Source organism: Heloderma suspectum, chromosome 3 (assembly GCF_057233095.1).
Source record: "Heloderma suspectum isolate Gila_16-S chromosome 3, 16-S_ref, whole genome shotgun sequence".
Classification (NCBI taxonomy): Eukaryota; Metazoa; Chordata; class Lepidosauria; order Squamata; family Helodermatidae; genus Heloderma; species Heloderma suspectum.
Genome location: NC_139460.1, coordinates 225,932,087 through 225,948,254, shown reverse-complemented (window position 1 = coordinate 225,948,254; position 16,168 = coordinate 225,932,087). Strand labels below are relative to the sequence as shown.

Genomic DNA, 16,168 nt, shown 5'->3' with positions numbered 1-16,168 from the left:
CCCTGCTGCTTATTCTTCTTGACACTAACTGGACTTAGGCAATCATTGTGCCAGTAACGTCTAACCTATTTTCCTTCCTGCCAATCAGTTCGTGTTCCCTTTACCCTGTGCCTTCAGGCTCTAGATTATGTGTATGCATAGGCAGGATTGGTTTATCTACCATATTCCAGGCTGGGTTGCTTTTATTTTAAAAAACCCTGAAGCATAATAGTTGCATTCTTGTAAACTCGTGGAGAATAATAAATGTCCTTGGCCAAACCATAGAGTCACACTGGTATTCTGAGGAGCCAAGAATGATAAAACGTAAATTTCAACAACTAGGATACGGGTGGCCGAAGACTCAAAGCAAATACGGACCTATGCTGTGGCTGTGATGGCAGTGAAAAAAAGTTTATCTCAACCACCATTACATCTGGACCGTGTCAGCCAATGGAGTTCTTTAAGATGGTCAGGGGCTTACTTGGTACAGGCACAATGGGTCAGCAGATGGAACTTTCAAAGATCTGTTGTGATCAATTTGCATTACATTGTGGAGATAAAATTGTTCATAATTGCTCTGACTTGGATGCCACGCTTTTGATAGAAACAGAGATGGATATAGCCATGGCACTGTTTGGTCCTGTTATTCTGGATACCTTTCAGCTTGTGCAGCCTTAAGACATTGACAAACTGCATGGAAGACTGAGGCCTACCACTTGCTCTTTAGATCTTTGCACCTCCTGGTTAACAAAATCTGCCAGGGCTGGGCTTACAATATGGATTATCAGAAGTGGTCAATGCCTCATTAATGGACAGGGTAGATCTGGTGGTCCTGAATGAGGCAGTAGTTATAAATCCACTGTTTTAGAAGCCAGGTCTAGATCTCTTGGCTATGGAAAATTATTTCCCAGTTTCAAGGCTGCCATATCTGAGCAAGAAATGAGTGAGTCATGCCAGCTCCAGGCAGTTTTGGATGACACTGATTATTTAGTTCCATTCCAGTCTGGCTTCAGTTTGGGACAAAAACTGCCTTGGTCACACTGGTGGATGACTGATGCCAGAGAATCAATGGTGGCAGGAACATGACCCAGTTGGTTCTCCTGGACCTCTGAGTGGCTTTCAGTACCATTCACCATAGTATCCTTTTGGACTGTCTCTCTGGGATGGGACACAGTGGGGGCACAGTGTTGCAATGACTCCAGTCTTACCTGGGCTGGGGGTGGTGGGTGGAACAGACACAGAATGTGATGCTGGGGAACTTTTATTCCACCCCATAGCTATTGACAATTGGGGTTCATTCTTGTCCCCCATGCTTTTCAATGTCTACATGGGGAAAGTCATCCAGAGGTTTGGGCTGAGGTGTTATCAATATGCAGATGACCCACAGCTCTTTTCTACCACCTAATCCCAGGGAAACAGCTGAAACCTTACACAGATGTCTGGGGACAGTACTGGGATAGTTGAGGACTAAAAAGATGAAGCTTAATCCTGGTCAGATACTCATCTGGATGGAGGTTTAGATCTGCCTCTGAATGGGGTCACACTACCCCCAAAGGACTAGGGATGCAGCCTGAGAGTGATCCTAGACTCAACAGCTTTTTGCCGGCAGGTGTGGCCCTATCCAGACCTGGCCACAGTGACACATGCCTTTGTTAGGTCCATGACAGATTACTATAATACACTCAATGTCATATGGAAACTGCAGTTGGTACAGACTGCAGCAGCTAGGACACTTGTGGGAGCTAGGCTTACACTGGCTGTCTATTTGTTTCTGGACAAGTTCAAAGTGTTGGTTTCAGCCTTTAAATCTCCAAATGGTTTGAGGCCACATTATCTGAAGGACCGTCTACAACTGTATTAGTCCGCTCAAGCATTAAGATCAGCTTTGGAGACCCACCAGCAAGACCCATTAAGCCAGTGTGTTCTAGGGTTCGGATGTCCTCAGTGGTAGAACTCCCTCCCCTGGGAGATACACATGGCCTCATCACGCCACCCAAGGAAAGTCCAAAAATTCAGGCAGCTGTATTGATCCATATCAACAAACCACCTCTAGCAGTTTTCATCTCCACTAGGAGCAGGTCTTTCATAAAGGTAATGGGCCTTAATTGCCCCTTCAAGACCAAGCCACTGCAAAACACTCTGTATTACAACAGGCGACAATATATTGTTGTTGAGAAAATTCATTTTCCCCTAGCCTCTGTGAGAACTGCAGCTAAACTCAGAGGGAACAGGGAATTGGGGGCGGGGGTCAGATTGTGTCAGCATCCCCACTAATACAAAAAGTGCCAGCGCTGTGTCCCTCTGAGCCCTGGGTCCTCTGCACCAGTGTTCAAAATGTGGTAAGCCAGCCCTGCTCTGTTCCTGGACTGGGTTTTCTGTCCCCACTATATAGACTCTTCCCCAATAGCTTACATCCTCCTATAGGATATAAAATGTCAGATCAAGATTTCTTATTAAAAATATATGGGAGAAAGAATTGAACATTATTTTCAATCAGATCTGTGTATAAATCTAAGGCTGCAATCCTATGCACACTTACTTGAGAGCAAGTCCTATTAAATACGATTGGACATACATTGGAGTAAACATGCATAGGATCAGGGCTGCACAAGAACTGCATGTTAGTTGCGCATTTATATTCCTCACCGGAGTAATGACTGCTTTCTTAAATAATAAAGCCTGACCTATCACTTTTCCCCTTTGTTACTAGGTTACCAAACAATTTGATGTCTGGAAAAAAATGTTAAATCTCTCCTCCCACATAGAGAATACAGTCACTTCACATAAACTTTGGTGCAACTTACTTCCTCTAACATGAAAATGTATTCTAAAATACATAGTAGTAAAAGCCATATTCTCCCAGTATTCCGCTTTAAAAAATTTTAAAGATTTTTTTTAAAGCTTCAGTGAAATTAGAGACATCAAATACAAAGCTAACATAACAGAAAACAGATGTCTCCCCTCTCTCCCCTCTTCCTTATAAGGGAAAACCTAGCCATGCGGTTAGTCATGTGGATTGTCTCCCCTGCTCACTTTGTGCTAAACATTATGCAGTTGTGGGGATTTTAAAATTACTTTTCCAGGGAGTTAAAGCCTTTGCTACAGCAACTGCACATTAAGCCTGATCTGATCTGAAGGTAGGATAAGGTTTCTGCAAGTCAAAGCAAGTTTTAGTTTGATGAGAAGTGGAAAAATATGCAGTGTGTGTTAGCTTTAAATACTAGGGCAGACATGCCACAGCAATGAGTTGTCTGCTGGCAATAAACAGCTGCAAGGAAACATCAACCACACTTATTCTCCTAAGAGCAAACTCAGTGACTAAGAAAGATGGAGAGAAATAGGAATGCAATCCTTCTCACCACCACCCCACCACCCTCTCTCTCTGGAATCTCTCCTACTTGTGTTGCTTCCATCACAAATGCCATTTGCCTTTTACAAATACATTCTCCCATGGCAGCCCCACTGAAGTAAGGCGGCCAGAGGCAAAAGAAAGAGAGGGCTCATCCACAATAGTGGTATAGAAGAGAGAATTTCAGCTGAAATTCCCTCTTCTACACAGTTATGGCCATGCTACCTAGGAATGATGGGAGTTGCAGTCCTCCACATCTGGAGGGCACCAGGTTGGGAAAGTGTTTCTCTCCCACAGTACTAGAACTTGTGGTCACCCCATGAAATTGATTGGAGTAGATTCCGGACAAGGAAGTCCTTCTTCACACAACATGTAACATATAGAACTCACTGCCACATGAAAAAGAGGATTGGACAAAATTCCAGAGCAGAGGTCTACCAATTACTATTAGCTAGAATGACTATACAGGGTCTCCAGTTTCAGAGGAAGAATACTAGTTTTGGAGAGAAACAGCAGGAAGACCTTCCTGGTAGTATCTTCTTGTGGGCTTCCTGGTGGCATATGGCTGGCCACTGTAGGAAGCGGGGTGCTAGACTTGACAGACCCATGGTCTGACCCAGCAGGACTCTTCGTATGACCACCACATTTTGCTTCAAATCTTATGCACCACCTTGTACCTCTGTTGAGATCAGGTTTCTGAGATGTGACATAAAGCATCTATTTCTACCATGAGGTATATACTAGACATTTGAACAACTGAAAAAGGGTGGTGGTGGTGGTGGAGAGGATACAGTTTGGAGGGGAGAAAGGAAGGTCAGAGAAGAGTTACACAATTCTCCCTGTACCTGCCTCTTCTCTCCTGCACTCCTCTCTCCCAGTTGTGCCAACCTCATGTCTGGGCTGGAACCTTAACTGGGAAAGAGTGGCTGGGAAAGGGAGTACAGGAAGAAGCAGTGAGGGGCTAAGGGGTTAACGTGTTATAAATCAACCATTTATTTTTGGTATGTAACAGCTGATATGCATAGCCTAATTAACAGTGGGTTGGCTGGATGAAAAAAAGAGGACAGGGCCCTGCAACTTTAATAGTTGCGTAGAAAAGGGAATTTCAGCCATTGCTGACCTGAAATTTCCTCTCCTATAGAACTATTAAGGGTGCAGGAGCCCTGTCTCCTTTTTCACCTGGCTACCACCTAATAAAGTGTGTACTGTTTAAGATGGGAGCTCATCCTATACCAATGTGGCATTGCAGGAGTTTCCCTCTCAAATGGTACCCTGCTCATGCACATAGACCATCCACATGAGCTGTTAAATGTGTAAATGAGTGACTGATAATTGCAGCCAATATTAAGTTGTTTTTCTAAGAATTTAGCAATTCCATATTTTGTGTAACATAGGGAGGGAAGAACCTGTGGCCCTTAAAATGTTTTTGACCACAGTTTCCATAGTCCCTGCCCATTGGCCATGCTGACATGGGATTGTAGGAGTTGTAGTCCAAAACATCTGGAGAGCCACCAGTTATTTACCTATGGGTAACAGAATTTGACAAGACAGAATTATAATGCAGTCCTACGCACACTTACCTTGGAGTAAGCCATACTGAAGTCATTGGACTTATTTCCGAGTTAGCATGCTTATGGTTACGCTGCTAGATAAGTATTTTGTTACTGATCTCTTGCATTCAGGGAATAACACCCACCAATTGTCTTTTTCTAGACTAATCATGAATATGCTTCCAGAGGAATAAATTAGGGAAGTTAGAATTCTCCCAACACAGGTATAAGATTACCACTAGTAATATACTGCCAGTGAACGAGAGGTGCTGGTTATTGATTTCCGCTCTCTCTACCAGAGGAGGTATAACACCCATTAAATGGTTGTGCATGTGGGCTAATTTGCTTACTATTAGTGATACCTGAATGATCATGGTTATGCTTTCCAGGAAGCAGAGTACTTATAACTACAGCTTACAGCTACCATGCCATTTAGTCATTATAAACTCCTGACAGCAGTTAAAAACACAAGTGGCGTTATAATTAAGACTGCCAGCTTTTTTGGCAGCCCCTGCTCCTGTGCCTATAACAACAGTTAGATGTGCAGACAGAGCAGGTGAAACTGTTTATTTTCCACATTATGAAAAATGTCACCTCCACGTCAAAATGCTGGTAAAATCACAACAGCAGGCCAGTATATGTTTATTCCTCACAGCCCACCTCTGATCAGTTAGCAGCCCTAGTTATAACTACTGCAAAACATGGTTTTGTATGAGAGGCCTAAGCAGCAGTGACAAGCCACTATTCCCAGGAGATCTTATTTGTTCACTCATTATTTGTACTTAGCATGGATAACTAGAAGCCAACTCCCCACTCATAAATAAAAGAACCAATATTTGTAATAATCATCAGCACCGGATCATTATGTGAAACGCAAATAAAAACACAGCAAATACCTGCAAACACACCATTAGCCTCCTGTTTGGGAGATCTGGTTTTAGGTGAAAACAAGAACTACCTGAAGTGCTAGCCCAGATGTTAAACTTTATGCCTGTTTGAGAGTTCAGATAAGGATCAATCCACCTTTTGGTGATCTCATGAGCATTCCCCAACTCTGTTACTCCCAGTAGGCAGGTGTCTGAGTTTCTCTCACCAGATTGCACATGCCTCAGCAGGGCTCTGACACACAGCAGTGCATTTTGAGTACAAGGGATCCTGATAAATCAGAAGCCCTAGAGGGGGGAGGGGTTGCCCTGGATGGCTTTACAGTGTTAACAGTAGTCTGTATCAAAACTGAAAACAGGAATAAGGTAAATTTATTAAAGAAGTTCATGCAAGGAAAGTTCCCTGTCCCCTCTCCTCCCTGCTGCAGGTACCTCACCCACAAAAAGCTGGAGAGTCAGGGTGGGTGGAATCTTTAATAATTTTGGATGGTATGCAGGGGAGAGGAAAGGACAGCAAACTTTCCTTCTGTGAACTTCCTTAAGTAAACATCTTAGGATCTGAGCCATTAATGATCCAAGCTCATTCTACTTCTTACACTCATGCTGCAATTTTATATTCACCTACTACCCCCACCCAACTCAATGGAGCTTACATCTTGAGCGCATATGTGTAGGACTGTTCTGCCAGGACATGTAAAAAGCAAAACTGGTAGATATATTAGAAATACAGATACAATAAAAAACATCTCCATGTCTGTTCGCAGGGATTAAAAGCCTACAAGTGCTTTCTAATCCCAGGGATTAAAAGCCTACAAGTGCTCTCTCAGAAAGTAGATATTTTGTAATTTAGCTCCCTGGCAGCAAAATGTATGCAATTTGCTTATATGTTGTAAAGGGAGTGACAGTAAGAGAAATGGGAAATTGCTTGCAGGAAATGCCTTTCCAAATTCATTTTGCTTGGTCAACTTTCAACAATTCCTAGGGATAATATTTTTATGTATGAATCACTAAGTAAACAGCACAAGGTGAAGAAGGTTCTCCGTAGCCATCTTTGCTTTCACTTCCTGACTTCCTGAAATGAAAAAGGTCCATGAGCACCAAATACAACTATATTACACACCTACCCCAGCTTTCTGAGATAATAATGTCACAAATCTATGATGCCTCTAGCATTGTTTGCATGCACATCTCCACAACAGGGGTGGGGGACACATGAAAAGGACATCACGCTAGTAGTAGTGTTTGGCTGCAGTTCTTCACATAGGCGGCATTCGGACATCACAATAACCCATGGTGGCTTATAAACTACTCACAGTAGCTTATTTTTTAAATAGTCCATAATGCCCCACCACACGACCAGGCTAATAAACTACTGTGAGTATCTTATTAAGCTGCTGTGTGTAATTTGATTCAACCCACCCCCCCTTTCCTGACGCAGTCCTCCTACCCAAACAGTGGCACTGTTTTGCTTGCAAAATGCTGGAGGCTTGCAGGATACGGACAAAACTTCATACACAGCCTCCCCCAGTCAGGACGCAGCTGATCCACTATCAAAACCCAGTGCAATTATTCACCAAGCAACAAAAATCCCAAATGCAGCAAAAAGGGGGATGTGGTTATAAAACCTTGGAGGTCTGCAGGATCAGGACCAAACTTCACACACAGCCTCTCCTACATGGGAAGCACCTGATCCACCATCAAAACCTAGTACAATTACCTGGGGGGAGCAAAAATCCAAAGTGCAGCAAAAAGGTGGTGGTTGCTAGAAAACCTTGGAGGTTTGCAGGATTGGAACCAAACTCCACACACAGATTCTCCTAGTCAGGAGGCAGCCAATCCACTATCAAAACCCTGTGCAATTACCCCAGGGGAGCAAAAATCCCAAGTGCAGCAAAAAGGGGGAGATGCCTATAACACCATAGGGGTTTGCAGCATTAGGACCAAGCTCCATAGAGCTGTAATGCTCATTTGCTAAAGCGCTGAACTGCAATTCTCCCTAAAGCCATTGCTGGCAAACAGGCTTTAATGTCCTCCTAATTTAGCAATTGCGAATTCACGCAATTGTGCAATTGGCTATAGGGAGAATTGTGCTTTAGTGCCTTAGTGAATGAGCATTACATCTCTATGAAGCTTGGTCCTGAGCCTGCAAACCTCCAAGGTTTTATAGCCACCTTGGATTTTTGCTGCTGTCAGGGTGCTGGGTTTTGAAGGTGCATTGGGTGCCTCCTGAATAGGGGATGCTGGCTATGAGGTTTAGTCCCAGTCCTGCAACCCCCTGAGGTATTATAGGCATCTCCCTGTTTTTGGTGCACCTGAGATTCCCACTGCTGTCAGTGTCTGGGCACTGGGTTCTGATGATACATCAGGTGCCTCCTAACTAGGGGAGGCTGTCTATGAGGTTTGGTCCCAATCCTGCTCATACCGCCCCCCATTTACACTGCTGGTTTGGTCGCTTTTAATGTGTTCTTAAGCACTAAACCAGTGAAGAGCAGAACAGCAGCGGGTTTGACTGCTCTTCCGACACAGCCCTGTAGCCAGCCAAAAGAACCCACAGTGACCACCAGATGACACAATAACCCACAATGGGTTAAATAACCCACTGCGCAGACTGTGGATTATCAGAGTGAGTTATTTTGGATGAATAAGACATGGTGGGTTAAAAAAAAAACTGCCACCAGATGACACAATAGCCCATGATGGGTTAATTAAGCCATTGTGGCTTAATTTCCCATCATGGGTTATCGTGACATCCGAACCCAGTCATAGTTAGGTTTCTTAAATTCTATTGAGGTCTCTTCATGAGATGTATGACCTTGGTTAGTCTGATATCCAACAAATTTTTAACATGAATCAATCATAAACAGAATAGCTTGTTGCTCTCTGGGAAAGACTTCTAGCTGATAGGTCTACAATCCTGAGCAAAAAAATACTGAAGAAATGTCCCATAGCATAGTATCTTCTCAACTTCTAGCTCTTTTCAGTGTACATAAGCTCATCAACCTCCTTTTTGTTGACCTTAGTTAGGCTCCATCCCTTTGCACTTTGTAACTATAACAGCCTGCCCATCCCTCCCACAACTTATTTCCCCCAAAATCAACTTCTTCAAAACCGCTGCTGAAACATCATAGCCTCACTTTCTCTCCACTTCTCACTTTACCCTTTTCCCAGTTATAAATTAACTCTCCACTGACCCATATTTGCTACAATTTTATGGTATTATGTCCCAGCATCAATGTCGCTTTGATCCCTTATACTGTAAATCCTCTGGTATGGCACATCACTATCATGTTGAGTACAACACCCAGCACACTGTTGGGATGATAAATAAGAAAGGAAGGAATAGAAAAATAGATTTGCAGGGGTTTTATCTTTACTCAGAGCTGACAATTCAGGGTGCTTCCAGATGAGGTTTTTATCCTGAAATTTCCCTGCCTCATTCACAGAATTTTACAGGGGATCCAGAAGTCGTCATCATTTTCCATTTGTAACCCTCCCATGTTTTCCCACCACTTCTTTCATCTTTTTTTCTTTCCACAAAAAATAAGGAGGAAAAGAAAGAATCTTTGGCTTGGTAGTGCTACGAGCCGTTCATCTGGAAGCATCCCCAGAAGACAATAGGCCAGTTGAAGTACAAAGCAGAAGAGCCAACAGTAAATAATCCAGTAACATATCTGAAGTGTTTAAAATGCAGCAAATTCAATCACAGAAATTTATAGCAAAATTATTCAACTTAATTTTTAAAAGTCACTTTTTGCTTAAAGTAAATTGCACTCAAAAATAAATGCACCAAAGTATTTTTTTTAAATCAACATACTTGTTTTGTCCTATAGTTTCAAAGTCTTTCACAATAATCTGCAGCGATGATGAAATATCCAGAGGTATTCCTTTCAAATCAAATTCAAGAATCTGCGCAAAAACAATTTGAATAACCATTAATTGTGGAATAACAACCGAACAGCACAGCAGAAATGAATATACAATTTTAAACATTTCAGGAATGAGCATTTTTTTTAAATTAAAATCAGTAACACAATTACATACATATGTGCAGACACCGGGCAGTATCCAACTGTGCTATTCCACTAACACTGTGTTATTCTGCTAGCAGAAACTAGGTTCCAAACTATGCACAAAGGGAGAATCCAACTAAGATTCCTCTTGCGCAACTGCTTGTGCAAGAGATTGGGCAACCACTTTCAGGAATGGGCCGTGTACTACACTTATACAACTATTTCGGCGGAGTTCCATTAACGCTATTTGAGTTTGCGGAATAACACTGTTGGATACTGACTTATCACTGATAAGTCAATCTGGGTACATAGGATGACAGTGCCTTAACAGTGTAATCCTATACATGTCTGCTCCCAGATATACAGTACTGTGCAAAAGTCTTAGGCCACCATTAGATTTGTTGTTTTAGCAATGGTATAATGACCATATATAATTATTTCTCAGTCTCTTCATTAGAATACAACCAGAAAATACAGGGAATTTGTATGCAGTATTCAACAATAGAAAAAAAAATCAGAAAAAACTGCTTCCATAGGCTAAAGTGGCAAGTATTTAGTGTGACCTCCCCTTACACTAGAGTAACAGCAGGCGCCTGGCCAGGAATGGTCTTCATGGAAGGGTAGCAGCCAAGAAACCACTTTTGCAGAAGGGGAACAGGGTGAAAAGGCTAAGATATGCTAAAGCTCACAAAGATTGCAATGAAGATCAGTGGAAAAGAGTATTATGGAGTGATGAATCCAAGTTTGAAATTTTGGGGTCCAATCGTTGACAATATGTGAGAAGAAGAGTTGGAGAGAGATGGACGAATGAGTGCTTGCGGCCTTCAGTGAAACATGGTGGAGGGTCTGTCCTGGTTTGGGGCTGCATTTCTGCCAGTGGTGTTGGCGATCTTGTCCATATTGATGGGATCATGAATGCTGAAAAGTACAGATAGGTTTTAATTCATCATGCCATTCCTTCTGGAAAGCGCCTGATTAGGAATGGTTTCATTTTTCAGCATGATAACGATCCCAAGCACACTGCTAATGCAGCGAAATCATATTTAGCGAGGAAAACAGCTGGTAAAACACTGACAGTCATGGACTGGCCTCCACAGAGTCCAGACCTGAATATTATAGAGGCAGTATGGGATCACCTGGACAGAGAAAGAAATAAAAGACAACCTACATCTAAAGAAGAACTCTGGCAAGTGCTGAAAGAAGCCTGATATAATTACTTCAGAAAACTTCAGGATAGTCTCCCCGAAAGAGCTCAAGATGTGCTTAGAGCCAAGGGAGGTCACACGAAATACTGGCTTTTGCCTGTACATATTTCCTGTATTTTCTGTTTGTATCTTAATACAGAGACCAAAAAATAATTATGGATGGTCATTAAAACTTTGCTAAAACAACAAAGCTGGTGGTGGCCTAAGACTTTTTGCACAGTACTATATGTGTATATGACTGCAGCCTTAGAACATTCCTCAAGGCCAATTCAGGCAAATATGTATAATATTTTTAGAAATACGGTGTTTTCATTGTAGAATTTTATTGCTTTAAACTGTTCTATTATATACTTTGTACATCGCCCAGAGTGGCTGGGTGACTGGCCAGATGAGCGATTAATAGATTTAATTAATTAATAAAATAAATAAATAAATAAATAAATAATATTAGTTATACAGGGATGCACACATGTATATCTATGTGCACGGTGGGACAGGCTACCAAAGGTTAGTCATGATTATGTCCCACTGAAAATAATGCACACTTAACTTGGAGTAAGCCCCGCTGAATGCAACGCTTAGGATCATGCACAGGATCACACTGTACATCATGACCAGAAAACCCTACTGATTTCTGTAGAGCTTAGTTGTGACTAACATTTGCTAGACTTCCCCCAAAATGTTGGACTTTTGCAACGTTTTCACAGGAATCCGTGCATAACTTGGGTGAGCAGGTGAAAAAGAGAACACAGCTCTTGCACCTTTAATACTTGTGTAGAAGAGGACTTTTCAGCTGTAGCTTATCATACTGGGCCTGCTGAAGTCTCCTCTTCTGCACAACTATTTTGCAGAAGCTCTGTCTTCATTTTTATCTGGCCATCCTAGGGTACCTGTATGAGCCAGCATCAAATTTACATCATGCATGCTGTGGAGGCACACATACGAACCAGATTTGAAGTATAATTTACAACTGTAAATTTTACAGCTATAATACCAGAGCAGACCTAAAAATAATTGTCTGAGAGGAAGCTGAAGTCCCATATCTAAACATTCCTAAGAAAACACACACAACATGAATCAGCTGGATTCCTATTTACCGTAAGCAGGAGCCTGAAAGGACCAAGGTGCATACAATCAATCAGACTCACAAAAAACAAATGAGATCACGTGGACACACATAGTTCCTTTGCTTTAATAAATGCATGTTTATGCAGGTTTACTTGGGAGTAAGCCCCACTAAACTCAGTTGGACATACTTCCGAGTAAACACACCCAGGATTGGCTTGCTCATCTCAAACACTAACTCCTGCACAATTTCTACTGAGGGCCAAACTAGATGTGACATTAAACACATATTTGCATTTAACATGCATGATTTTTTTTTAAATGCAAAGAGTAGCTGCTGTGGGGGAATAATTATTTGGACTGCCGCAGAGGGAATGCAACTCTCTCCTCTCCTGACGTGGTCCTGAGAAAAATTGCGCATCAGAAGCTGCTACTGGCAATGGGAGGAAATTCCCATTGGCGCCAATGTAAATAGCGAGTTCAGGTTCACTAACTCCCATGACAGCAGCAGCACTACTCACTTGGAGGTAGAGCTGTGAAGGCCCAGAAGAATATCATTAAAATCCAGGGAATTTTTTCTTTCAGTTGTTTCCCCAAAGACCGTTTTGTTTTTTCCTGAAAAACTGAGTGATTTTGGACTATGTTTTTCTCCACACATCCTAAACCTATTGTCTTTGCAGACCTGAGGCAAAGCTGAAATGAAATCTCAATAGAGGGGTAATTCTATGCAGCCCACCTACTGATATAAATGACAACCCATCCACCCCACAATTCATTTCACTTCAGAGAATCATAGAATAGTAGGGTTGGAAGGGGCCTACAAGGCCATCGAGTCCAACCCCCTGCTCAATGCAGGAATCCAAGTCAGAGCATCCCTGACAGATGGCTGTCCAGCCTTGTCTTGAATGCCTCCAGTGTGGGAGAGCCCACCACCTCCCTAGGGAATTGGCTCCATTGTCGTATTGCTCTAACAGTCAGGACGTTTTTCCTGATGTTCAGACGGAATCTGGCTTCCTGTAACTTGAGCCCATTATTCCGTGTCCTGCACTCTGGGATGATCGAGAAGAGATCCTGGCCTTCCTCTCTGTGACAGCCTTTCAAGTCCTTGAAGAGTGCTATCATATCTCCCCTCAGTCTTCTCTTCTCAAGGCTAAACATGCCCAGTTCTTTCAGTCTCTCCTCATAGGGCTTTGTTTCCAGTCCCCTGATCATCTTTGTTGCCCTCCTCTGAACCCTCTCCAGTTTGTCTGCATCCTTCTTAAAGTGTTAAACTGTCATGTTACACAGTGGCTCATATTTAACATCTCCTGAAATTATAGATCATTTCACTTTCCTTCTTGTTCTTGAAGTAGCTGCAGACACTAGGGAACCCAGGGAGAAAAGGTAGCACAAGTACTTTCACCATTTCATTTGAAACAGAACTTTTGCATCCCCTGCTGAGGTTAAATATGCCACCTCTTCCCTGTCTTGCACATCTCACCTTAACACAGCCTTCCCCAACCTGGTGTTCTCCAGATGTGTTGGACTACAACTCCCATAGCCCCCAGTCAGGTTGGGGAGGGCTGCCTTAACAGGACATGCAAACGTTCTATTTCTGGATACAGTGAAGCACAGGGAATAGGAAGCAGGCACCCGTGTGTGTTTCTTGCTGCCAATAAAAAAAAATATCAAGCACCATAGATTAAGGATGCAATCCTATGCATGTTTAGACAGAAAAAAAATCCTGATACTCCCAGCATGCCCCAGCCAGCACGACTGGCTGCAGGGTGCTGAGAGTTGTAGGACTTTTTTCTGTCTAAACATGCACAGGATTGCGCACTAAAATATCCTTTTTCGTGCAACCGAGCAACAAGAGCACTGTACTTACACACACCAGGCCTTATCGCATATACTGTAGGAGCAAAAATAAGAGCAAGTCACCTCATTCCAAACAGGGTTGAGTTCACTATCAATTTTCTTTGTTTTCTTCTTTTCATCTGGAAATAAACAAAAACACACTTATGTGAAAAAAATACGTTTTAAATCTTTCAGTCACAATATATTATAATACTCTTTTTCATGCAACCAAGCAACAAGGCTGAATGGGTTTATAGGGATGCCAGCCAGGGTATCTATATATATAGCATGGTGTTTTAAAAATATAATGGTTGTTACAAATGTGTCCTCCAATCAAGATATTTTGGCGCTTATGATACTATCCAATCGTGCCATTCTGCAAACTCAAATAGTGCTGATGGAGCTTCACTGAATCTTTCCGTTCTGCAAGCGGTTGTGTGCATTATGCTTATGGAACGAGTTGCGCAATGGATTGCACAACATCATGCAGGCACAATGCTCGACTGCTTGCATAATCAGATGCACAATCCATTGTGCAAGAGGTTGCGCAACGGGTTACACAAGCATAATGCACAACCAGGTTCCACACCAATTGTGCAATGGGTTGGGCAAGTGTAATGCGCAACTGGTTGTACAAGGGGTTGCACAAGCGTAATACACAACTGCTTGCACAAATGTAACTCTAGCTGGATTCTCCTCTTGAGCATAGGTCAGAACCTAGTTTCCACTAGCACAATGTCATTGACAGTGGAACAGCACAGTTGGATACTGACCTTAGTATATTACCAGCTGCCTCCATCCCTCTCCCCCTGCCCTCTATCTAAGCTGTCATTTTATGTCAGTCTGGATTTTGGTGTATCTGCTACTGTTTGCGTGCTCTGTCACAGACACACCCTGATTTAAGCTCAGTCACCAGAAACAATCCTGAGGTGGTGTTGTATGAGGGCAATAGCTAAGCGGTAAAGTACATACTTTGTGTGTGGAAGGTCCCAGAAAAATCCATGGCATCTCCAGGTAGTGCTAGGAAGGACTCCAGTCCAAAACCCTGGAGAGCCACTGTCAATCAGTGCAGACAATACTGAGCTAGATGGACCAAGGGTCTGAGTCAGTATAAGGCAGCTTCCTATCACTATCCTCCTGTCCTCTGAGTAATCAGCCTTCCACAACCTGGTGCCCTCCAGATGTGTTAGACTACAACTCCTAGCATTCCTAACCATTGGTCATGTTGGCTGGGGCTGACGGGAGTTGAAGTCCAAATCACCGGGCTGAGGAAGTCTGAGATAACTGCTTTACCCCAATCGTGGCTGAATCCAGGTCAATGAAAAATATCAGCCCAGATGTAAGCTGCCAGTCACGCATCTAAGGGCCAGGCAAACTGCCCCTCAATCCGTCTTTATAACTTGGGACTAGATCAAGAGTTGATCATCACACCACCAGTTGTGTTTCTTTATTGTAGTAATCCTCACTTTCTGATCAGTTTAAGGGCCTGTCATTTCCTCTCAAGGAATGTACGATTTAAAAATGCCTTATATGAAAAATTAATGGAAAATATGCACATCTTAAACCTAATACACGCTTTTAATACGTACGCTCTCCAGCAGAAACATGCAAAACCAAGTGTGTTAGCGTTTACATTACACTGAATCTCTCCAAACCCTTAATGATGGGTCATTACAGATTTTATAGAGGAAGAAAACAAACCAACATGCTCTTTCATCCCTTCTTCTTCTGAGCCATGTGTGAGTCAGTTTGTTCTGATGTACTCTGAGAATTCTTTCTGCTGGATGCATGGGGGAGGTGCTGACAATTAGCCCTTATGCAGGGGGTGGGGAACTGACTCACATTACTGTAACTGTAGCAGGATTTATTTATTTTTTTAAGTCTATGCAGGATACTGACTCAGGACAGAGCACAAAAGATTGTAAAGCTGCAACTCTCATAGGAAAATATTAGCTATAATGCTATTGGCTTAAACTGAATCATACTTTAATTATGTTTGCTTTAATTTTTATTTACTATCACAAATATTTAAGAATATTTAAGAATATATTTAATATTGCCATGTATCAGTACAAACAAATTGTGCCCAATATAATATTTGTCTCAATCCACCTTGAAAAATCCCACTGCATCCTATCATGAAAAGCTGCTGTAATTATTATTGTTCTTTCTTCTGAAAGGCTTTAGGGCTATTGAGCTAGTTCTGCTAGTTTTAGGCTTTAATTTTATACAGAATTATCTGAGATTAAGCCACATTGAACTCAGTGGGATATTTCTGAGTAGACATGTA

At 42.3% G+C, this 16,168-nt stretch overlaps 1 protein-coding gene across 4 annotated transcripts in view; it reads right to left on the bottom strand.

Moving 5' to 3' along the window:
• MYOF (myoferlin) overlaps window positions 1-16,168 on the bottom strand; it is a 119,303-nt gene that overhangs the window by 90,969 nt on the left and 12,166 nt on the right. For all 4 annotated transcript variants that reach the window (XM_084845854.1, XM_084845855.1, XM_084845856.1 and 1 more), the window contains exons 2-3: window positions 13,963-14,018; window positions 9,577-9,668 (exon numbers count right to left, since the gene is read on the bottom strand). In XM_084845854.1, coding sequence (XP_084701980.1) covers window positions 9,577-9,668; window positions 13,963-14,018 — 148 coding nt within the window. The remainder of the gene's footprint in view (window positions 1-9,576; window positions 9,669-13,962; window positions 14,019-16,168) is intronic.